The following is a 24,861-nucleotide window of genomic DNA, read 5'->3' as shown; positions in this document are numbered from 1 at the left end:
TTTAAACCTTAATCCTGTGTGTTAGTGTCAGGGGAAACGGCTGCCAGGACAGGTTACAAGACAAGGTGCTCCAGCAGTGGACATACATCTCATGCAACCAGGATCTAAGGGCTGGTGAAGACAGCCTCAGCCATGCTGGCTTAATCCATCACTGTATTTGACCCACCAGAAGTAAATGGGTCCCAACATAGTTTAAAGCACTGTGAATGGTACAAGAATACCTTTTGCTGATTCCTCCTCTGGTATCAGCAGCTCCATCACCCTCAAGGCAGCACAGAGCCACAGACAGGATTTGAAACCAGAAAGCCTTCCTGAAAAGAACTAAGCGAGTGCCTCATAGACAACCACTGTGGTCACTTGGGCTCTGTTCAGCTCATTTTAGATATAATGTTCTCCTTAAAAGTAGCTTTTTGCCAAAGCCTTGGAGGGTGTAAAGCTGGGTTGAAAAGCTCAGGCTCACTTGAGAGATTTCTCAGGCTTCCAAATACGGTTCAGACTCAGAACAGGGGGAAGAAAAAAGCGAGAAAAGCTTTTTCTCCTCTTGGAATTTCAACAAGTAATAAATAAATAATCCTCGAGCAGCTCTTTGTGCATTCAGAGCACAGCAGAGAGGATTCACTCCTTTATTTCCCTTCTGAACAGAGCAGGGAAGACAAAAATTACACTGGGCTAAATGGCTCGCTTAAGTTTGCATACACTTGACTTTTCTCAGTGTCACTGACCACACACAGACTTCCAGCACTTCGGGTGTGCAAACATTGCTTTGCTTACCTAACCTGAGCACTCTCATACAAAAGCTAAAAGTACATCAAAAGCACATAAAGACCCACAGAAACTGCAAATGCTCATCTGCTATAGACCCTGTTATACCATATTGTGACACAGGGATGTGTACTGCTCTCTCACCCACTTGCTGACACTCCAAATGGTAAGTTGCTTTCTAAGTCCAAGCACTAAGTCCAGATGTCAACAGAGGTCCTGATCCCAGTCAACCAGCATCCCAAGAGCACACCAGGATGCTGTGTTACAGCATCCTGCATTCCCTGTCCTCTGCCATGCATCCCACACCATTCATCCCATCATTACCCACTGTGGCCAGGGGTCTCTGCAGAGGTCCCTCCTGTGCCAGAAGCAGGAATGACAATGTGGGAGGACATCCAAATCTGATTAAAAGGTGCCCTCTGCACCCCCTGCCCCAGTTAGCAAATGAATGGGGTTTACTTGGAAGAAGGTCATGCTGGAGCCGCCGTGAATGGTGCCATACTCGATGGCTGTCTGGTCAGCCAGGTCATCCACGGATTCGATGGGGACATCCATCCGCTGCACAGTGAGGAAGGCTGCCAGATTGGCTGTGTAGGAGGAGATGATGATCAAGGTGAATGCCCACCTAGGGAAAGCAGAAACAAAGATGGTGAACCGAGATTCCCTATGGATGGATCCCATCCCCACCCTCCACCTGCTCCTGCCCACAGAGGACCCACACAGAGAAGCCTTCCTTCAGAGGAGGGCTGATCTTACCACACTCCACTGACGCAGCGCGTGGATAATGCTTGGGGGGCAATGGTGGAGCCCTGCTGCATGAATCCCCCCACTGGAAACCACAAGCTGTTGCCGAGGGAGTACTGATTCACGAGGAGGTTGCATCTACCTTGTGAGCAGGGATGGGGGCTGTACCACTCATACGGTGTCAATCTGAAACGACAAGAAACGGCTAATTCCCTGGGAAATGGGGCACTTTGGAGGAAAGAAGCCAAAACAAGAAAGAAGAGCTGTGAAAAACCCCAACTCTCCCGGAGGCAGATATTTCTGAGGAGGAAACTCTTTGCTGTCAACTGATGCCCAGGGCTCAGCGCTGTGTGAAATGCTTGCTTTAACATTCAGAAGCCAGAGGCTTTCTTGTTAAGATTCGCAAGGGTTTCTAAAGGCTGTGCTGCAAACCTGGGCAGGGGCTGTGGGGAGGCTGGAGCCCTGCGTGCAAACCCACAGCACAGACATCCACAACCATCGTTCCACGTGTGTGCAGACCCAATGTGGAGGTGGAATCGAACACCTTCGGCTGTGCTCCCGGCTGCAGAATGAGCACCAACGGGAAGTGTGTGAGACCTGAATGCATGACACCATCACGATAAAGAACTGTATCGGTGCAGATGGCTGCTTTGAGAAGGTCTGATTGCCACAGCCAGGTCTAGGTCCCAGTTTGAAGCCAAGTGCTGGTGTTTCAAAGCATCACATGCTTTCAGTGCTCACAGGGACAGGACAGAGGTGGCAATCTGAAATAACTGACAGCCTATCACTGAAGTGATGGCAGCCTAGCTCTCTTTTTGTGCTGTTTCCAATCCTCGGTTCCCCGGTTGCTAAGAAAGACTTCTAATTCCTATGCTGCATTTCATTATATTGCTAATGGTTAAACAAAGCTGTTGCCTGGGAGGGTCATTGTGGGGATATTGCCAATACAGCTGTGTGGCTCTGCCAGCTTGCACACCATTTAACCAAATGCAATGTTTAGTTTCATTTCTGCATCTCCTACCTCACTGTGATGCCAGGTTATTCCTCAGGTTGGATCAAGCACTGGGAGTAAAAACCAATGTTCTAGGAGAGTCTGCTGCAACTCACTGCTGAGCAAGGCAGAGAGCAGCATCCAAACCTCCACCTCCAGCAGGAAGCTGTGTAAAAGCACCTTTCTGGGGGATCGTGTTTAAACCAAATGGAGGGGGTTAAAGAGGCACCAAACCTCAGTCTGCAGAGCGTGCTGGACTGCATTATTCAATGGTTTCTTCAGAACTATGTTTCTGGGGCTGTAATGGCATTTGAAGAAACCATTAAAACCTTGTCAGGATGACAACTTTAGCCATGCTAAGGGACTGTGTGACAGCACAGTTCCAATTTCTGTAATGAGAATTGGGTATTAACTGTGTCCCGAAAGAGCCGTCAAGTCCTGAGCACGTCTTTGGTACACACAGCCAGGACACAGTTCTGTTCTGCCTGGAAAGGGATCACCCATCTATGCCACTAACCCTAAGCAGTTTGTTAGGAGGACAGGGAAAGCAGCAGCGGGGCACAGACCCTGGCCTTGATGGGAGACACGCTGCAGACAAGCACTCAGTGGTTTATTTTAAGGCTGATTTAAATTAGTCATAGAGAAGTGGAACTGAGAGCTGTCAAGTGAGGCTCTGCACATCAACCAAGAGGCTGCTGAAAGATATTAATGAACTTTCCTTTTCTGTACACATGGGGTTCTACAGGGCCACAGGAACCAAGCATCACCACTGGACCCTGCACTAGTATCTCTGCTGCTACCTGCCAGCCTCCTTCAAGGCAAGTTGCTGGTTTAGGTGTCACAGATCAAGCATCTACAGGGAGCAGCACCATTTGCACAGCATCAGCCTTGCTCCCAAACCTCCTCCCACCCTTCCCATAGAGCTCTCAGCACCAGCACGCGCTGCTGTGGCCAAGAACGCCTATGAATCACCGCATGATGCTCCTGTCACAGCCATCCCAGCAGCCATCCCGGTGGCCTGGGAGATGTCCCCATGTACCCCTGACCATCCCCTCACTGTGATCCACCCCCCCCCCCCCCGGGTCTGGGAGCATGACGCTAGATGGCACCGTGAGGAAGGAAAAGGCACCACCAGGCACATTACCGAGCAACCAAGAATAGGACACAGCTGACGGCCAGGTAGGCGAGCAGCATGAAGAGCCAGACACCGGGGGAAAAGGGATCCAGGAATGAGAAATAGCCAGGTTTGCGGCCCTGGAAGGGAAACAGAAAGGAGTTTGTATTGTATTTCTCCAAATCCCATAGCCGATGCTGACGATGGATGGGAGCAACAGCAGGGAAATAAACAGAGCTTTGCAAACACAAACAGGTCACAGCGAATGCATCAACCAACCAAGTCCTGCAGCATCTCCCTGTTGGAATTCATCTCCCGAGGTGATTTCTTTCACCATCTCAACTACTTTTATTCCTCCAGGTGAACCGACAGATAAATCAGGACAATCACAGCGCTTTGCCCTCCTCATGGTTCTGCTGGATGTGCTGGACCGCATCCAGAGCCTAAGCAGGCTGCACTGCCTCCCCTGGTAGAGCACGACTGGGCTCAGAGGTGGGAGGGATCCTTTGCACGAAGCAGAGTGGGGAGAAAATATATTTGGGCAGGAAAAGGAACATAAAAAGAAGCGTTTGCAATATTTCTGGTTCTCTTTTTTGAGGCCTCGAATGCTTCTTCACCACAAAACTCAATAAAATTATTACTTTTATCTCAGGGAATGTGGTATTTTTATCTCCGGGATGCGTCAGTTTCCTGGTTCTCAGCAAACCACCTTTCCTTGAAAAGTAAGGCTTCGGTGCCAGGAAAAGCGAGCTGATCTTCGCTCAAAGCACCTTAAATCTGCACGAGGACACTGCCACTGCTGCAATCCCATCAAATACAGCAGGATTTGGGCAAAAGCAGGATGCATTTCTAGAAGTTTCTTAACAGCCAAACACTTCCCATGTTGGTGAGTGTGCTTCTCCCATCACCACCAAGAGCAGCATGAACTTACCTCCAAGCACACTCAACACCACCACAGGGGACAAGGGGAGACATAAACGGAGCCACAGTCTAAAGCAGGGCTCTTTTGCTGTCAGTACAATGCAATTTACATCATCTTTGTGGGGCACAAAGTGATCTGTTTCACTGGGCACCCCTGGCATGGCTCTCCCACTCTGACCATTGCAAATACTCATGTACCTCAAGCATCTTCTTCCCTTACCATCCCCTCGGAAAGCAACAGCGTATAAATCCTGGCATAAGGCTAAATATCCCAGCAACAGCATGTAAATCACAGCATAGGGCTAAAGGCTTGCATTAACCTTGGGAAATTATGAGCCTTTAATTCACAGGAGCTTCTATCTTCTGCCCCAAATCTGGCATCTCAGAACCTCAAGGTCTATGGTTTCCCCAAGCACCTTCAACCAGGGAGCTGCTCATGAATCAGAGCTCTTGCAAAGGCTTTTACTGTAAAATCAGAGGGGAAACAGCCTTTTATCACATCTTGGCCCTTTTTTCCTTCCCCCGACTCCCCCCAGACCAGCACTTTAAATCCCATTCCCATTCAAACACAGTTTACTATTGAAGCATTCTGAATCTTATGCAAAACCTACATTTCACAAGGTCTCAGTAATTCTTCTAAAGACGAAGTCGTTGCTAAAAAAAGGCAACAGTTGTTGCCCAAAAATCTTCCTTTACTAAAAAATATCTAGGATACAGTGATATTCTCAGCTGCAGCCACCAGCTGGGACTGCAACATCTCAGAAAGCTTCTACAGGAAAGCCCATACCATAACATCCTCTCCCTGTATCCTTCAGGATGAGTTTGGGATCTATGTTAGCAGATTTCCACAATCTGGCTTATTAAGTCTTTTAACAAATAGGTGAGTTGAGGCTGAGCTGCCTCTTGTCTTCCAGAGCTGTTTACACACTCAAGAATGAAATAAGGCAATGGGAACCTGCAAGGTGTCAAGGGCACCATCTGCAAACTGGAGCTTCTTGAGCAGATGATTCCAGGTGGCTTATCCCTCCCCAGCATCCCAGAGCTGGCAGGAAACTCCCAGGCACTGGCAATGCCTTGGCTGAGGCTCCCCTGTGAGATGCTCCTGTAACAAAGTTCCTTTCTGTAATTAAGGCCTCGATGTCTTCTCTATGTTTCTGGGGCAGTTTGTCAATAAATTACATTCATTAAGGAAATTGGGTTGGAAGCTTTAATTCTCCGGCTTGGCAATGACTCTCTCCTGTAACTGTACAGCAGTAGTAGCTCTGGTTCTCCTCAGCTACAGTCATTTTCAGGCTGCTGCTACATACTCTTCTCATTCACAGTTGTGGATAAGAATAAAGATATTCTGTTCCCACGGAGGGCACAAACTCTCTCTTATCTGTCTGTTTGGAACACGGGAATGACAATATCTGGAGTCTGTCAGATATTTTTAGCTGGTCCCGGTACAGTTTTGTTAATTGGAAGAGTTATTTTTCTTGGAATAGAAATGCTCAAAATGTCCAATAATTGATGGAGCCTCCTGCAAATCCTCAGATGAAAGCAGCAGAGATTTATTTACCACCCTTGGCCATTGGAGATCTTCATTTTCAGCCAGAGAGAACCAGTTTTCTGGGCAGATACAGGTGACCAAAGAGCCTGAATGTGCAGAACATCCAGGAAGAGGAGGAAAGTGGAGCTATAGGGCATGGTCCTGCATTTGTTTGTGCTCAGGCCTCTAAGAGACTTCACGGACTCCCTGCCTGCCAGATGGTTCACAACCAGCAGGCCAATGGGTACCCATGGCATGCCCGGGGCCAGCAGTTGCTCCCATCCCTGCTTCAGTGAGGCAGACGCTTGCTGGCAGAGCAGTATAGGGGTTGTCAGGAGAGGTGCTCAGCTCCTCTGCCTTGGCTGTCAAGCCTCCTCTGGCTTAACTGAAGGAGCTATTCATCCAGTCCTTCCCATTTCGTGTCTTCCGCAGCAATCAAATAGAAACACTTTAAGCATCAGTTCACTTGGCCTAAACTCAGCTATTCCAGTGTACTCACCAAACCTAACATCTTTCATAAGGACTTTCAGGGGCTGATGAGCCAGCATCATGTGTGAGCCAGTCCCTTGTTCCTTGCCAAAGAGGCAGATATGTGAGTAAAAGCATGTGTATGCTACAAATAAACCTGACTTTCACATCCCTCTGTGCAGAAATGGGCACCTGATTTCAGCTCTCTGCCAAGCAGAGTAACTGCTCAGGACTCCTCTGTCTCCTGCTTTCCATAGGTCCCACCAGCTGGTCAGAATGGGGACATAAGAAAAGCAAGCAAACCTTTTCTTTTAGCAGCCTGCAAGTCAGAAAGCCCATTAGAATCCCCACGCTTGAAATCCATACTTGATTATATCACAACAAGTGAAATTGAGGAATATGACAGCCCCATTTAAACTGACATATTTGGTTACATGTGATAAGAGACACAGGCACCCTGGTGACTGAGGAGGAGAAAGGGGGGACAAATCACTTGCCACTGGAGTAACATGGAAATTAAAGCAAATGTCATCACACTGGGAGGAGACCAAGGTGTGGAGACAAGAGATGTATTTGTGCTTATTCATTAGGCTACACTTGAGCTGCGCTGTGATTAACGTGTGTCAACTGCAATTTTAGACATTGAAGAGATGTTTGCTGGACTGGGGAAGGGAAAGGACAAGATGGGAGCAGATGGGGCTGGTCTTATGCTGCTCTCCAAACCACATCCTTAAAGGAAAACCAGAGCAATTGGCTATCTTGCCTCTCCTTGTTAAATAAATATCAGTTTCACAAGTTAATAGCAACACAGCTCTCAGACACTCTTCCTCAAGCAAAGGAGGAAAGGTCTAAACAAAGACCTGAGTGAACTGCTGGAGAGAGAAGGGGAGATGTCCCTGCTGCCCCTGCCATCACTCCTCATGGCCTTGATGCAGCAAAGAAGGGTCCATATGGGGTGACCTGACCTGGGAGATGCCCTGCATCCCCTTTAGAAGCCTGCCTGGGTCACTGGGCAGCAGCCATACTCCATGTCCTAACTGGGTCCTTCATCATGCAGCTGAAGCCAAAGTCCTGACAGGGAATTATTTGCCTACACTTCTTAAGAGTAATTATTAACTCTGTTCGGTTTGGTGAATGCCTGAAGGGCAAGATGGAACATGGCTGTGATGCTTTATTCTGGTTCCAGTTTGAGCAGCAGATGGTCCCTGCCCTGAGGAACTTACACTCCGAGTAGATGCATCAGACACATTTATATTGGCCTTGCACAGAGGCAGCAGCAAATGCTTTGCACTTACAGAGCAGATCACATGCAAACCCTGTGCCAACACTCCTGTGTTTCCTCTGAAGGGGGCAACATCAGCCTCATGCTGTTCAGGAAATGATGCCTTGTTAAGCGACGTGCTGAAGGTTATGGTGTAAAGCAGAGGCAGAGCACGCAGGGTACTCAACCCCCAAACTTTACTAATGTATATGAAAAAGCAAGAAACTCAAGTATAATCGAGGCAAGAGACCTCCTGGATCCACAGGGAAGCTCATGGCGTGAAAAGGCAAATGTAGCAGGGAAGGGACAGGAGGTTGAAGACTCTGACCCTTTTTGATCTATTAAATCACTGATGCTAAATTCTGCACATACCAAAGGAAACACAGTTTGAATCAGCTTGTAATTACATGTTTATTCCTGGCAGCAGCCCCTCGGCACAGAGATGTATGCACAAGTTTGTTTATGCCTATACCCAACATTGCATCCTTAACAGCCTTCCGAATGGAGGGGGTGGCTGGAGAGGCAGCGTTAATTGTTTTACCCTTTTGGCTGCTATTATTGAGCTGATGGGAAACCAAGACTATTTTCACATCATACTCAGCACTGTACAGAGCACATTGCCAGACTGTGGATTGGGAATAAGACATCCTGTTGCAAAGGACCTGGCTGCCTGAGCTCACCTCCTGTGATACCAGGGAACCAGGGTCTTTGTGTGGCCCATATGGGCGAAATCTGTCCTCTCCTGAGCTTCAGGAAGAAGCTAGAACAAACAGAAAATGGGAGTGCAAGAAAATCCATGAGGATTTAAGACAAGCGTTGCCTAAGCAAAGACAGGACACAGCATCATGTATGTGCCTCCTCTGCTCTGAGCCACAGCCACCACGCGATGCCCAACCTGCCTTTCGGGTGACAGCACCTAATCACACCACTGCTGCTACTGGATAGCAAGAGACTATTGAATGCAGCAGAGCAACAACCAGAGCCAGTTGCTAAACAACGGCAAGCTCCCTCCTCTCTCCTTCCTGGCCACAAGCAAAGGGGCCTGAGAGCACCCGTGCAGAGCAGAGAGCATCCTAATTGCAAGGAGCCTTCCCTGGGCTGCAGGACCTACTGATCTTTAGCATGAACAACTGAGAGGAGGCAAATAAGAAGGGTTGAGGGCAGAGCAACAGAGCCCACACAGGGCAAGGAGCTAACTGCACATAGCAGAGTTCATCCTGCTGTGTGCCTTCTCCAGGGCAGTGCCCTGAGCTGCTCAACGAGTGCCTTTTTCCCTTTTCCTGCTTGTGGTTAAGAAAGCAGAGCACCAATTTGTGTGTAGAGCATCTACAGGAGGTCACAGCCGAGAAAGCAACCCTAGATATGTTCCTGGCCTGATCTTATTCTCAGATGAGAGAAGGCAGCAAGGCTGCACACCACAGAGGCTGGGAACACAGCTCATGGTCCCCCCCCCAGGAAGTGCGATATGGGAGGATGAGAAAGCAGAGCCAGCAGGGATGGGGGATCTGAACAACAGGAATTGAATCCACCAAGCTGACACAAGGCAGAAAGACAGAAGAAAGAAGGAAATAAAGGTCAAGCACATTTGCGCTTAATTAAGAAACCAAAGCATTTTATGAGTCATTCATTTTTCTTCTATATCTAAGCACACTCACGTGCAAATAATGGCAGGACATAAATGGATATAAAATAAACCTCTTACCATATGAACTCGGTAGAGAATGCTGATTCCCAAAGTCATGAATGGCTTCGAGAAATCAATCACCTTCTCCCGCTCTGCGGTTATGGTCAGCCCCGCCACGGCCAGATCGGCTTTCTGCAGAGAAAAGAGAGCAGAGAGGATCAGGATCCTGAGCCTGGGAACAAACACACTGATCAAACACACTCCGAAGTTTAACTCACCTTGTGCTCCAGACCATTCCCCTTTTCCCTTTCCTTACATGGGTGTTTTTACACTTGAAGGTTGGAAAAGCACCAAGCAACCAGCAGGGAGCCTGCTGTGCTTAAAGCAAACAGGATGGTAACCCCTGCCCCAAGTGCTCACAGCCTGATTGCCATTTCAATCAGTTGAATGTGTTAAGACCTGGCAAAACAGGAGCCATCGAGACAATCACTAGTGTACCAATCTGAACAAGACACAAGCTCCCCCTTCCAAAGCCCTTGTTGAACACAGCTGCCCCCTTCCAGCCAAGAGTGTTACTTGCAAGCACCATAGGTAGGACAGCATAGCAAAGCAGCATCATTACCCCCCATAGCCTGAGTTTACAAGCCTGATGACTTCCATATTTCCAGATGAGCCTCCAAAAACTTCATAGGACTGGCATGAAATTTTCCAGAATGACTTGCAAAGCAAATGAGATTAGGGGGAAAAAATAGACAGAATTTCTTCCAATGTTAATACCCTTGTAATACAGATAAGGGATTTGAATTTTAAATATTATTTTTATTACTGGAGCTCTTTTAATGTCTGTAATTGCTTTCTGTCAAAATTTAACCTTCTCCGTTCCCTTCGACATGTGTTTGCCTGCTGTGCAGGATGGTGCAGGGGGAAAAAGAGAAGGAAAGGAAAAACTATCTGCACTTGTTGTCCCTAAGTTTCATAAGGTCTGTGCAGAAGCCAAAGCACCATCAGGACCAAAGACCCAGTAAAATAAGGGCCTTATCTCCCTGGATGCATGCACCACACAAAGGCACCTCTGCGGGAGCATCACTCTTACCATGCTCTCTGACCCTGCTGCTCTTGCATTACTTCACTTCAGAGGACTGATCACCTCCCAGCAGTGCTTTGCTTCCCCACCTCTGCCCCCAGCAGACTCAAAGGCAGGCAGGGAGGCAGGGCTGGTGAAAGGCTGGAGCTGCAGAAGGGAAGAGCAGCACTGCTGGAGCCTGCAGGATGAAGGGGAAAGAAAAGAAAGGTCTTCTGCAAGCCTGCCCAGTGATGAGGGGGTCAGGGGAAGGGGATATTTCAGTCCATGCTGGACTGCTTTATTGGACAAGCTCAGTGCCAGATCTCTGCAATTGTTTCCAAGAAGCTATTACAGATTCCTAGGAGGTTCAGGCTGCAATGAATTATGAACTAGGGAGAATTTCTGCCTACCCAGGCATTTACCCACAGGGTTTTAAAAAGGCACCAATAATCATAACGCGGTGTGCAAGCAGTTGAGCCTTGTGTCAACACCAGCAGGTTGCTAAAATGGGATCAGTCCATCTGTGGCACATGGCACATGAGGGATATGATCCACCAAGAGAGCCTAAAGCTTCCTAAACCACTCTTGTCTATACTTAAAAGGGTTTGCAGGTACTATTGTCCTGGGGAGAGCTCTCCTTAGGAAAGCCCCGAGAATACAGCTTATTCTAACAGATTTCTTCCCCCAGTTCTCCAGACATAATACAGTTCTACCAGCAAAGTGGTGGACTAAATAGATGGTAAATATGTCACATCAAAGGTGTGTCATGCAAAAGCTCCAAGGACATTTCCATTCCCATCCAGAAACCAATATAAAGGTGCTGCTGAAAGGAGCAGTGTGGCCCCCAGGTCTACCCAGTTAAATCAACATACCCTGCTTTCTGAGGTGGGATGTGGTCAGGGAATTTTCTGCCTTCTGGTTATTCCCCTACTACCATCCTTTGGGACCCTTACAGACCATGTAGGCAGCAACAGACTAAAAGCTGCTCTTCCCTATGCAAAACAGAATGCAAAGCCATCCCAATCCCTTTGCTTACGGAGCAGAAACAGCACAGAAGGGCTGCCTTCCCTGGAGCACACAGGTTTTGTGCCCAGGTCCCTTCTCTTTCTTCCAGAGGGTCCTTCCATGCCATCAGACCTCATTTCCTTATGCTCATTCTCTGCTTGGTCAACTCTAGTCCCCTTCAGGACTTATGCCAGCATCAGAGCATACAGCCTGCTCTAACCTGTGCACATGCACACCTTCCTTCTCCTGTGCCCTGCGCCAGGGACCTGGCTCCTTGTGGCTTCAGCTGTGCTTTGTTAAAGACTCACTCACTCTCTCTGCAGGCTCAGAAGTCGTGCAAGTTAAGAGCCAGTTTCTGACAGCCATAAACTTTGATCTGGGAATGGCAGTCAATGTATTCCCTGCCTGAATACCATCCATTTCATGCTTCTACTTGCCTTCCTGATGTTATGCAAACTTGCCATTCACTGAGGTCAGTGTATCTTAGTTACAGGAGCTCTGCCAACCTGAGTGCTCTCCAGCCCTCCCCACCTGAGCACGGGTAGGAGTTGGCATTTTATAGACTGCACAATGCATTGAGAAGAAAAGGATTTTGTTTTGTGCTTCTGCATTCTGTCCACAGCTGGGCCCTGGGGGGAAAGAGAACAGGAGGAAAAGGATGGGGGAAGAGGGAGCAAACCCTGCTTGATTTTCATCCTTCCAGCACAGTTACAGCTACAAATGTCAGTGTGAAATAGGCTTAGAAAAAGACCCAGAGCATTTTGGGACTAGAGACAGACACTTCCTTAACAAGACACTGCTTAAACAAGCCCAAACTCTCAATAGGTAAGAGGAAGCCCAGGTGAGCTGTTGGTTTGAGATAAAAGCATGAGGTGCTACCACCATACCTGGCATTAACCACGGGATCAGGCCCACGCTGCCACTATAAAGGATGCTAAACCCAGGGGCCAAGCTGGACTCCTAAAGGGGAACAACAATTAAAGAGCCATAAGAAGCAAACTGCAGGGACTGCCACAGTCCAGAGGAGGCAGCTGCCTCCTCGCTGCAGGTGCTGACAAGGCTCATCTCAGCACTAATGGTGATGAATGGGGCCTGATGTCAGCCCGGGCACAGAGGATCCCACCCAAGTCTCCCTTCCACAGTGATTCCCAAGCTCCCGTCAAGCTACGGACACAAAACACAGTGAGAGTCCCAGTGGCGAAAGGCTTTGGCTGTCTCTGTGTCAGAAACATGGAAAACAAGCCTGAAGGACAGCTCTGGGAGCATGAGGCTCTCTGAGGAGCAGGAATCCCTGACTTGAACAGCACATTGGATGCTACATCCCCGGGATACCCATAAGAGCATCATTCTCATCCAGTGCTGCCCATGATAGCATGACCAAGGTTAGGGAAAGCTATTTCTTACACTGCTCTCATGCTTAGAAAGCCAAAACCAGTGTTCAGCCTTCAGGACCCACCTGAGCACAAGACACAGCAGTTTGGCTGCAGCCAGCAGCAATGACAGAGCAGTCTTTCTGCATCTGCAGATCTGTCCCATGGCACAACGAGTACAGCTCTGCCACTGGATCAATGTACTGATTGCTTCCGCTCCAACTGCCCATCTGATTTGACAGGAGCTATTTTGGGTAATGCAGCTCCTACTGATGGAGCCAGGTTGTGCACTCAGATGCATATTCTTGCATTTCAAAGCAGGGCCAGACGAGGGGCACTCAAAACCAGTGTTTGAATCTCCCTTAAGGACACGCATGATTTCTGACACATGACAAGTGACAGCCTGCAGACCCTGGAGGCTGCAGCCCTCCATGTCAGCCACAGCCAGTGATGAGTGGGCAATCAGTGCAGATGTCAGCCTCAGGTCTGCCTTCATCCACCTTTCCTCACTTGGGTGGGAGGAAAACATCTGTGCCAGGTATTCACCATGCCCATGGCGAAAGCCAGTTAAGGTGAAGCACAAAGGAACGGGGAACAGCAGCAAGACGTAACCAGCTCCCACACCTCCCACCCTCTTAAGCCCCCCAATGCCACATTTACCAGCACAATAGTGTGCAAACAGACTCCCCCTCCCTTCACCCACACACAGCTTTTCTCTCTGAACACCCACTGCCACGTGGAGAGCAGGAATGGCAACTGTGAACTATCTTCTCCTTCCTGCCCTTCCCCATCTTTGGAGCAGTTGAAGGGAGAGCACTTCTGACTGTAAAACACCACCTTGTCACCAGCAAGGAGGCTGGGAAAACCATCACCCAAAAGCTTTAAGGTCCTTTCAGTTCTTGGTGTTGCTGCTCCCAAGGCAGGACCCTTCCATGAGATGGACAGCTTCATCTCCCTCACTCTATAATGATCTTGGATCAAGACTGCTGACTTAGGCACAGAAGACTCTACAGCTCTTCCCCTAATCCCAGCCCCCCTCTGTCTTAGCTCTTAATTTGCTTTGTGAGCAGGTCGATATGATATGTACTGGTAAATTCGGGTCAACAACAGATTTATGTTTATATAGCATCCTTCTCAATCATATCATAGCTCACAATTAGCTGTAATGCAATTTTCAGCACTTAAGAATAAATCAATAGCTGGTTAATTTAGAAGCAATAAAATGAAACACTTTTCCCATATAGGCTACAGTTGCTCTGAAGAGATTCAGTGCCACTAGAAGGGATTACAGAGGCAAAAATAATACTGGAAAGGTATTGCATGGAGCTGGATAATTGTCTGACCTTCTGGTCCTGCACACCAAGCGCATGTCAAACAAGCCTTATTTTCTGATCGGTGCAAAGAAGGAATTGCTTTCCTATAGTAATATGGCACTGCAGAGAGAGATAGATGCAGAGCTTTCATTTTGTGTAGGATTTGGGAAGTTTGTGTCCCAACTGATGTCCCCTCTCTGTGCTAAAGAATGCACGGAGAAAAGTGGCCAGGGGATAAATCCACTGAAAGAGGAATGTGTGTGCTCAGCATTGGATGCGCTGGCTCTTCTGCTTTGAGCAGTCCTCAAAGCAGGATAGGGGATGAACAAGGGGCTGGAACAAACCCCTTTGGGGGCAAGCTGTCAAAGAAGGAGAGGAGTCCCTTTGGCTCAGAAATGGCCTCAGAAAGCAATATCCCAGGCAGCCCTGAATAAACAACAGCACGCACACGGCCAGCTCTGTCCTGACTGACCTGGGACTGATCAAAAACTTGCTGAAGCCATTATAAAGACTCTAAAGGGCCTAGGAAGAGCAAAGCAGAGAAAGCTTTGTCTATTCTCCAGCTTTTGATTTAGCATCACACAGGCTTTGCTAGCTCCGCACTGCTGAAGCAGGAATGAAAATCCTCCTAAATAAGGCTCGAGCTGCAGAAGAAACAAATGGTTTCCATGCGAAGATGAAGTTAAAACACTTAGCACTAAAGAAAAACAACCCTCCAGAAGCTCCCATTTAATGAAGAGACACTGCCAAGGTTAGGAGGCCAAAAATCTGATGGCTGTTCCCTTCCTTTGTTTGCACAGATCACACGCTGCTCTCTGCGCCTTCCTTCTTGCCTCCCAAAAGAAGCATTGCAGAGCGGTAATTGTGTGTGTATATACACACACAGAGACGTGTATAAAAACTATGCCAATAGCCCCCAGCATTTTCAAACAACCTTGCAGAAGGCTTTTTAGGAGAAGCAGACGGAGGTGGGATCTCGGCTGGCACCGAGAACTATCATTCCATTGGGGAAAGGCAACCCAGGAGACAGTGTGCTAGTTCAGGAGGGATCTCCAGTCCACACCATGCCCTGACCCTGGCCCTTAGGAAGTCTTTTAGGCATTGAGCTGTCCCACCTGACTTTAGATGAAGCTCCTAAGTTAGGATGAGTCAGGTCCCTCTGGCCATCTGGAAAGAAGCAGACAGATGCTGGTGAGCATCTCCTAGAGATGCTCACTGAGGCAGGGAGGAAAGCAGGAGCCCCAGACCCCTGCCTGGAGCCACAGGGGATGGACTGGGGCCCTTACTCCTCCACTTTGCAGGAGGATGTGTCAGTGTTGTGAGGATAATGATGGGGTGGCTCAGAGGCTCCTCTCACGCAGTGGATTATCATGGATACACCTCACTATGGATTTGCCATCAGCTGAGAAACTGACACTGGGTTCTCAGAGGTGCTTCGGTTATAACAAGGCAGGGTAGGAATCGGTGAGCAAGGAAGTATTAGTTTAAATAACATCAATCTTAATGTTAGCTTTGGCTAAGCCTATTTTACTAAGGATCTTGAAGCATTTTGTGAGCTGTATTTAAGCTTCAGGATCCCTGGGGAAGGACTACCTTTAACTGCGGAGGAAAACAAAGAGCAGGGAGATGGGGACAGGCTGAGCACATATGAACTCAGAACTCTTGTCTAACCCAGCCAAAGCATTCAGGTTTCAACCAAGCTGCTGTGCAGCAATACCACAAAGCAGAGATGTGAAAGGATCTCAATCCACAGACAAAAAACTTTCTCCAGAAACAATACTCAAAGTTAAGGGGCTGAAATAAATCTGCCCAAACTTCTCTACATAGAAATGCACTTCTTATTTGCTTCCCTCTGAGTACCTTACCCACTGTCACATCAACACCACAAACACATCTGCCATTGCAAGGACACATTAAATGGAGATCCTCTGGTCAAAGTGGACTAAAACCCCCATCCATCCTCATCATCCTAGAGCACTTAATAAAGCACCAGGGCTTTTCCTTGCCAAGTCCCACTAGAGCACAGGTACAAAGAGCAGCTAATTCACTTACCCGAGCAATGAGCTCCCCGACCATCCCTGTCCACGTGCCGTTTGCCTCAGGGACTCCATACACACCATCGCCAACGAGGTGGATCTTATAGTTGAAACGCAGGATCTCTGCCAGCTCCTTCAGCATGTCCACGCAGAAGCCCTCGTAGCGGTCGTTGCCTTCCAGCTCTTGATGGTTCCACTTCAGCATTAAGTAAGGGTTTTCCTGCATTGAAACTGGGCAGCTGTCATTCCCATCTTAGCCGAGGTATCCCACCGGCATGGCACCGAGCACAGGGCACAAAGAGCAGGGGCACCCAGGCCAACCTCCAATCCCAATATATCCCTCTCAACCAGGGTATAAGAGATGTGGAAAGCTGGTTTGATCACTTGGGAACCCCAGGTGTAAAGCTAACAGAGCTGTTTCTACACTGGTATTCACTGGTCCCTGCTGTGTTAGGGATACGCTGGAAGTGCATTGGATTTATCCCAGTTTAGGATATGAAACAGAGCTAAGGGATCATGCACTGGGGGCTGTTTCCAAATGGGATATGCCAAAGCAGCCCAGTGACTGCTCCGAGTTATGGCAGGACGGACAGATTCCAGCCTGGAAAACCATAGGACAAGCAGCACCTGCAATAAGGACAGTGGTGCCTGCAGATGTGAACTCTTGGTTCATGGAAGTTGCACCCATCTTGGCCAATTTCAGTGAGTTCCTACCATTCCTTTTATGGGTAGAAGGGACAACTGTCCCTTCCAACCTACCAGCTGTACACAAAACAAGAACATCATTCTGAGATGAATGTAAAATGGCAACTTATCCCCATCCTAGTCCTCTCCCCAGCTGCTTCTGAACTCATCAAATATCATTTCCATATGAAACATCAACTTGAGTTTAATTACACTGTCATGAATTGTCCTCAGTGCTGTAATTAGAGATTGGATCGTCTGTTCTTTATGAAATCAGTGTTCAACTCTGCATGCTGGGGGCCGACGGGGGTAGGAAGAGGGAATAATAACCTAGCTGATTGACACCTCTGAGTATTGGGATGGTGAAGAGCTAATGGGAACTGTAGGTGACCCCCTCGCTTACCAGGATGGTGGTGACAATGAGCGTGGTGTTGAACAGACTGTCTGATATGTTGGAGGAGAAGATCCTGTTGTCCATGCTGAGTCCTTCAGAAACGTGCCAGTGGCCGATCTGGAGAGATAAAGCAGCACAATAAGGGAATTTACAGGGCAAATTACTGTACGCTCCTGCCATATGGCTCTGGTGATAGACAACCACCAAAGCTGGCCCTGGAAGAGGTGCTTAGGAATGCTCCATTAGCTTTACAGTGCACCCCTACAAAGGGCCAGCAGAAGGATTAACACACTGGTGCACGGCCCCAGCACTCCCCCACCAAAATACAGTGCCAAAATCCTGTCCTTGTGTAGCAGTGGAAAAGCCCTGCATAGGAAAAAGCCGTGTGATGGGCAGCTCATGGTAGCCAAGCAGCCTTCTGCATTGTCCCCAGATGCCACCAAGATGGGTCCATCTTACCCAGCAGTGCCCACATAGCCAAACCTGCAAGCTCATCCTTCCCAGTAGTCTCTGCCATCCCTCACACATGCACTATGTGTTATGGGCACAGCTTGGAAGTGCTGAAAGTCTGATTTTACAGTGAGGGCTCAAAACAGAGGGTTTCTGCCCCCAAATTCCTGTCCTGCCTTATGCTGTCTGTGTAACAAAGGTTTCACCTGCCTGAAAGCAAGCAAAACCTCTCTCTGTCCTCCTGTGGGTGTCACTGTCATTAGCTGATGGCTGCTATAGGCACTGTTTGTTCCTTGGAGGAAAACATCACTTGACAGGGAGTATCACAGCATCACAGCTTCCCCTGCAATCCCAGAGCAGAGTCAGTGCCTTCCAGCCCTGACCAGCAGCTCCACCTTGGTGGCAGTTGGTGAAACGAAGCCATGTTCTTAGTGGTGCTGCACCATGACTCATCTCCTCTATCTACCGTAACGGATGCCAACTACTATGAGTAAGTACGTCCAAACTCTTGACTCAGGCTCATCACACCTGCCAGCTCCATGGACAACCTAATTCACCAACCATGCATCAGCATCGCTGCAGCAAACCCAGTTCCCAGCACCAGTGGCAGGGACCAGTCCTCCTGTGCTCGGGAGGCCGTTCTGACTCAGCTGTGACACCAGGCAAGCAGCCGCTGCCTTCAGCCAAGGGGAGGAACATCCTATAAAACCTAATTTTAACTTCAAGAGCCCAATCTCCCTCCCTCGGAGCTCTGGGCAGGGAGATCAGCACCTCCAGCAGCTCGTTCTGAGCATGCAAATTAGGCTTTCTCTCTCTTATGCTCCCTAAAAGAGCCTCTGTTTTATGTCATGGATAGACCAGTGGCTCCCTCTGAGACCCCATCTCTCTCCTTATTCTCCTGCAAAGCCTCTCTCCCTCTGTCATGTCCCAGAGTCCTCAGACACCACTCAAGCAAGCTGCTGCATCCCTAAGAGGGAGTGAGTGACCCCAATGCACAGCGGTGTCTTCACAGCTCCTCTAGAGCCACGGTGCCAGAGCAAATCCATTCCCGGTTCCCTCGCACTGACAAGAGCTGTCTTGGACACTGTTGGTCTCAGGCAGGTTATCCTTTCGCTGTGCCACGCTTGTCAGGGTGGTAGGAACAAATCGATTTCTCTTCCATCAAAGAGTAATCTTATTATGTTCAAAGAGTTGGGTGGAAGGCGACAGCAGAGCCACCGGCCAGGCGGAGGCACTGCCATGGAAATGAATGGGAGGCATGCTGATTTACACCACCCCAGGACTGACTCCACGCACTCAAGTCTCTTTTCTTGGCAGTGCTTTGCCTCTGGCATAACTGATGGCTCGAGGACTTCAGAGTCACTTCCCAGCCAAACACAACCTGAAACTGCTGCGCTGTCAGCAGACTGGATTGCTTTGGACATTGAGGAAAGGGCCAAGTCCTTTCTTCTCCTGGCGGTCAGGGCAAATCCAGCCCAAGCGACTGACAAGCCATTACAGATGTGGCCATCTGTAAAGAATCCCAAATCCAGTCCCCTCAGCCCTAGGCACAAGGAGCAATGGGAATAGCAGATAGGGTAGCTTCGACTCAATGGCTCTGCAGAAGGAAAGCAGGCAGGGAAAGCAAAGGACAGTCACGTGCATGTCCATGTCTGCTCTGCTCCCCAGCTGGAGCTGAGGCACTGGGGTGCAGCAGTGCAGGCAGAGCTGGCTGAGGCCCCAGGAGGGGCTTGTTTACTCTGCAAATAACACAACAGAGATTATTCCCCTGAGCTGCCAGCCCAGCCCCTTCACCACCATTAACAATGCTCTGCTAAAGGCACCAGTCATGGCAAGGACCTCATCGGAAGCATCACCACCAGGAGAGGCACTGAGGGTTATTAGCATCACCTGACAGATGGAGACATGGAGGCACAGTGATGGTGTGTCTGGGAGCAGATCTTGAGCATCCTGCTCTCTTGACAGCTTGTTGTGACTTTACTACCTCCAAGCTCACAGCATCACAGTTGTGCTGTAGCACAGGACTCATCACTAGGAGCAACTGTCCCAAACTGGGAGATTTACCATGCACTTGATGGCCAGGGAGTCCTTGAAGCACAGGTTTAACAAGCCTGTGCAGGGTCTGCATCAGTGAGACAGGAGGAACTCATCCTGGCTGCATTCCCCAGCTCTGCAGTAAGGTGCTTTCCTCTTGCTGTGATTGCTCAACAACGGACCCCCTGCAGCAACCTCCTCTCTGAGTGATCAGTCATAAACATTGCCTAGATTCCTCAACCAGAGATTAGTGACAGATTAACTTCAATGTTAACAGCCCTCACTGTTCCCAGATTTGTCCCTCCCCTGCTGGCACACTGAGACTAATTGACTGCCTCCCCCTGCTGACAGGGCAGTGGGTTTGACCTTGCTCTTAATCCAGCACCAAAGACAAACACTCCCATGTGCTGGGGTACTTCAAACCCATCCCGGCTTGTTCCAGCTCACCACTGTCCCCTCACAGTATGCTAAAGCCACTAATTGACTCCTCATGCTGTTTGCTCCTTCTGAAGTGCAATGTTTCAGGATGTTTGGGATCATCAGATCTCCTCCTCTCTTGCAAGATGGATGTCAAGGTGATTTTAATCATCTCTAGCTATGTGTAAAAAGCCTCTGAAAAAGACAAATCACATTCACTGCAAAATGCATTAGGAAACAATCAAATGCTCTATATGGTCATGGATAAGATGATCCTGTTGTTAAGGCACTGGACTAGGACTTAAGAATTTTTAGGACTCGGGATTTTTTAGTAGCAGATATGATTGGTCTGTATAAATACAGCAGGTGGAGGAGGCCCATAGCAAAGAGGTAGAACAGCTTTTGTAGCTAAAATGATAGCACTGGCACAAAAATAAACAGATATAAACCAGCCAGAAATAAACAGGCTGAAAACTGGAAGAGGGTTTCTAATGATCAGGGGAGCTTCAATGATGGCATCCCTTTTCCAGGAGAGCAATGAGGGTAACACAACCACCTTGCTGCAAGCTGGAGCTCCATATATTTGTGAGAGGGACTATCCAACCTGGTGACAGATGACAGCTTGTGGATGGAGAAAGTCCCCTCCATGTCCTTACAGGGCCATAAGGAGAGGCAGCCCTCTCTGCCTGTCCTGCCTGCCAGCATCTCAGGTCTGACTTGTTATATGTCCTTATTACAGGCAGGGAGCTAACACACAGTTCCGGAGCAACCCAGCCCAAAAAGCCTCGAGCCTGGAATAAGCAAGGAAGTGCCATTGCTCATGACACTGCCCCATCCCCACAGGTAGGAAAGGTGCCTCAATTTAGTTGCTCTGCTAAAGGTGTTATTATGATCAGTGACACTTAAAGGATTTCTCATCACCAGCAGCTAACAAGATGCAAGCGGGGTATTCCCGACTCACTCCTTCAATCCTTCAGCTCCCCTGTTCAGGCACAGCCACGTTAATGATGCCAGGCTTTCAAGTTCTTTGTGGCATGACAAATACTGCTCAAACTAATGATTTTAATGAAGTCTTCAGCTCAGTGCCCCGCAGGCCTGAACGGCAGCTGATGGCAGGGAGTGATGACATAGCACGAGCTCTCTGTAAGCTTCAGAGGCACCACAGGTACTCCCCATCCTCACACCCCAGCTAAAAATGAAGGTAAAGGCAGCCGTGAATACTGACGTGTTCACACAGGCAGGGGACCACCACTGCGACAAGCACAGATACCTTTAGGGCTCTGATTAGCAAGCACTGTCCCACAGCTTGCATTCCTCACCTCTCCTTTCTCACAGCCACAGGAAAAGGCAGGAGTGCAAAATGCTATCATCTCTCATCAGATCTGTGTTTGGAGAACCTTGTCAACGCTAACAGGAAAGCTACTGTGCCAGGAGAGGACATAGTTAAGTAGGTACATGGTGCATTTGTTGGCCTGAAGAGGGAGGAATCTGGGAGTTCTGGGGAGGGAAAAGGGAATAAAACAAGTGCAAGGAAGCCCTCAGAGGACACTGCACAGACCTACCATGTGGCTGGCATTCCTGAAGGACACAGTCAGGCAAGAGCTTCCCCCACAGGAGTTAGCATGGGACACAGAGAGCACCAAGTGTACGACCATGAGACATGCACACAACCCACCAGTGACCACGCAGCAATTCCTGTGATGCTCAACCTCCCCAGACATCCCCTTCAGACAACATGATTGACACCTGACATAGGCCAGGCAGGACTCATGGTGCCACACTCTGAGTTCAGCAGGTCCTGGGGGGACAAAGGACACTCAGCCCTTGGCAGGATCTGTCCCTGAACTCTTGCAGGGGGTTCCAGCTAAAGAGAAACAAGTCCCATTGAGGCTGATTAGCAGCTTCTCAGTTAAAAAGGTTTGATGTGATGGGGACTGCTGAGGGTCTCAGAGCTATCGGCTGGTAACTCATCTGCATGCCATCAACATAGTGATGAGACACCCTCCTCACTCCCACTGCTCTGTCTAGGGACACCAGCAGAGCCTTGTGCTAAAAGGCAACTAATTGGCTGCACCAAGGACCAGGGGAGAGCCGGGGTCACAGGCAGAGCTGTGGACAACGCACCCATGGTGGGGCTCCAGCCCTGTCAGCAGCTTTCCCTTCCTCCCCTCTGCACAGATGCCTTCCCTGGGGCTGTCTAAACCACAGCTCCTCTTCTTTCCCTTCTCCTATGAAGCTGCCAAGCCTTAGCTCCTGGTTTACTGCCCATCACCGCGCTCAAACCGGCGCTTTCTGTGCTGCAGTGTTTTTTAAAGGGGCAAAGAAAGGCAGGAAATAAAAAGATGACATTTCCAAACTCAGCCCTCGTCAGATCCATGGATCACCAGCACGTTAATGAGCCTGTGCTTTATTGCACATCCTATGAACAGAGAGCAGCTCATAAGGCTGTGGAAAAATTTCCACTAGTTAAGCTAAATCAGGAAAAGACACGTTTGGTGCGTTACATAAATGTATTAAAAATTGGATGTCAAAAAGCCCTGTCTCTCCTTGCCCAAAAGCAAGTTAGAAAACCTAAGTGCTTCTAATTTGTTTGCTGGCTGGATCAGCTTCCAAATCCAGTGAATTCTCTATCAAAGCTGATGAGCTGGAAGTCCCCGTGGCTTCAATAGATGGAAGGAGAGAGAAAGAGGGAGATGGGAAGAGAGAAATGGGCAGAGAGTGTGAGCTTGATTAAAACTAAGGAGGGAATAGAAGTGTTTCAAACAAGACCCTGAGCAAATGAGTTAATATAATAACCCTTGGGAACAAAGCTGTCTCCAGGATGTGCATTCCTTACCCTGCTCCCCTCATAGCAGGCTTAATTAAATGATTTCTTATGATTTATTTAGTTATTTTTCTTACAAGAAGCCAGGCTGGTGAGAAGAAAATAACCATCTATGGCACAGCAGAGTGGCACTTGGCTTCCCTTTGTGGGGACCAAGAGGAGAGCTCTGTCCAGGGATTCCTTTCCCAGTTGGGCACACCATGCTCAACTTGCACCTCTGAGGGGCCCTAACACCCCTCCTGGCACTGCTGTCAGTCAGATGAGCCCCCCTGGGTACCTCTGAACCATAAAGCTGCTTATTTACCAAGCTATTACAACAGGTCTGAATAGGTTTTCCCTTGTCAGACTGGGTTTGGGGAGCAGAGCTGAGGCTTGTGTCTCAGTCCGAGCTCCCTGGGCAGCTATGGGGGAAGCACTGCTACAGGAGGACCTGTGTGTTGAATGTGAACACCCTGCCACATTTAAGCACATCAAAACCATAGCTGTCGTATGAATCTTACAGCGTCTGCTTGCTTTGCTCCAGCTGAGTGCGTGCTCTTATTAATGCAGATGGGCTTGGATCTGTCACTTTTGCTCACAGTATGATGGGTTGGGGAAATGATTAAAAGGGCATTGGTGCTATCTTACTGTGGGGAAAATGCCATCCTGATCCCCTGCTCACTCAGCTAAAGGCAGCATCAAAGCTGAGCTGTCACTTGACAGGTAAGAACTGGCAGGTGACATCCTTGCCAAGGCTACAGTTCATGGCTGCCAGACCAGGAGAGATTTCCTAATGCCAAAATGCTCTGCTGGTGTGGGGTAAGATCCAACAGCTTTTGTTCTCTGTCAGCATGTGGGAGAAGTGGCAATCTCTGAGAAAAGGGCAGGTGTGGAACTGTCAGCAGGGAAATAAACCAGATGAAAAACCTGTTCCCAGACTTCCATTTCTCTCCCTGAATGAGGTTTGTATTTACCGGTAAAACCTGAATTCCTTGGGCTTGTGTGATGCTATCTCAACCAGTTTGATATCTATGGCTCCACAAGGTCATCCTTAACCTTAGCTGAAGCCAGAAAATATCCCTTGGACAGAAAGAAGGCAATAAGCAGAAAAAGGACCAGTGCTGTATGAGCACTGAGACAAGAAGCAAACGAGAGCCTGAGCTAAGCAAACCCATTACACAGGACCATGCACCATAAACCAAGAGGTAAATTATCTCACACTTCCTCCTCCACGCTGGGGAGAGATGGCAGGGAGCTCCTGAGATGGGATTGCCCCTTTCGCCTTCCTTCCCAGAAGGAGTTGTTTGGAAAGGCTCATAGTACCTTTATTGCCCATTTCATGGCAAATTCTCTCATTTTTCCTCATTCAAGTAATTCTAGGTAAACGTGTCTCCACAAACCTCAAAACTGAAGTGTCTTGAGTGTGAGCTTGTGCCTGGCACACACCTGATGCTGTGAATTATCTCCTGCACAGGAGGGTTACTGTGACAGGACAGACATTGGCTCTAAAATCACCACCTCAGGGGCCTGATAAAGACAAATCTCAGTCATCTCAATGAAGTGAAACACGGTTTGTTTGCCAACCCACCGCAACATCCACACCATCCCCAGGGCAGCTCTCACCTGCCGGAAGCCGCTGCGTGTGTGCTGCAGGATCTTCAGGGCATAGTTGGATCGCTGGCCTTTGCTGTTGAATTCAATGTGGCCGGTGAGACCTTCCAATTCTACCTGTCCAAGAGAGAATGAGTTACAGCGCCCATCGAGGCAGCTCACCCCATTGCCTGCAGCAGAGACAGAGGCCCCATGCACCGGCCATCCATCCTCCTAGCACCTACAGCAATGCAACCCTTGTGTCTCGATCCTAATGGCTTTTGGAGTC

General features: G+C 48.8%; 1 protein-coding gene across 2 annotated transcripts in view; it reads right to left on the bottom strand.

Annotated features, from left to right (window-relative positions):
• Positions 1–24,861, bottom strand: part of GRIK4 (glutamate ionotropic receptor kainate type subunit 4) — a 172,748-nt gene that overhangs the window by 7,106 nt on the left and 140,781 nt on the right. For both annotated transcript variants that reach the window (XR_004550317.1, XM_034069546.1), the window contains exons 10-16: positions 24,606–24,710; positions 17,288–17,395; positions 16,217–16,420; positions 9,492–9,605; positions 3,642–3,751; positions 1,519–1,692; positions 1,222–1,387 (exon numbers count right to left, since the gene is read on the bottom strand). Coding sequence is in view for 1 of the 2 variants with exons in the window: in XM_034069546.1 (XP_033925437.1) it covers positions 1,222–1,387; positions 1,519–1,692; positions 3,642–3,751; positions 9,492–9,605; positions 16,217–16,420; positions 17,288–17,395; positions 24,606–24,710 (981 nt within the window). In the remaining variant the exon portion in view is untranslated. The remainder of the gene's footprint in view (positions 1–1,221; positions 1,388–1,518; positions 1,693–3,641; positions 3,752–9,491; positions 9,606–16,216; positions 16,421–17,287; positions 17,396–24,605; positions 24,711–24,861) is intronic.

This window comes from Melopsittacus undulatus, chromosome 15 (assembly GCF_012275295.1).
Source record: "Melopsittacus undulatus isolate bMelUnd1 chromosome 15, bMelUnd1.mat.Z, whole genome shotgun sequence".
NCBI classification, from domain to species: Eukaryota; Metazoa; Chordata; class Aves; order Psittaciformes; family Psittaculidae; genus Melopsittacus; species Melopsittacus undulatus.
The sequence above is the reverse complement of the archived record's forward strand: the minus strand, read 5'-3'. Positions and strand labels throughout refer to the sequence as shown.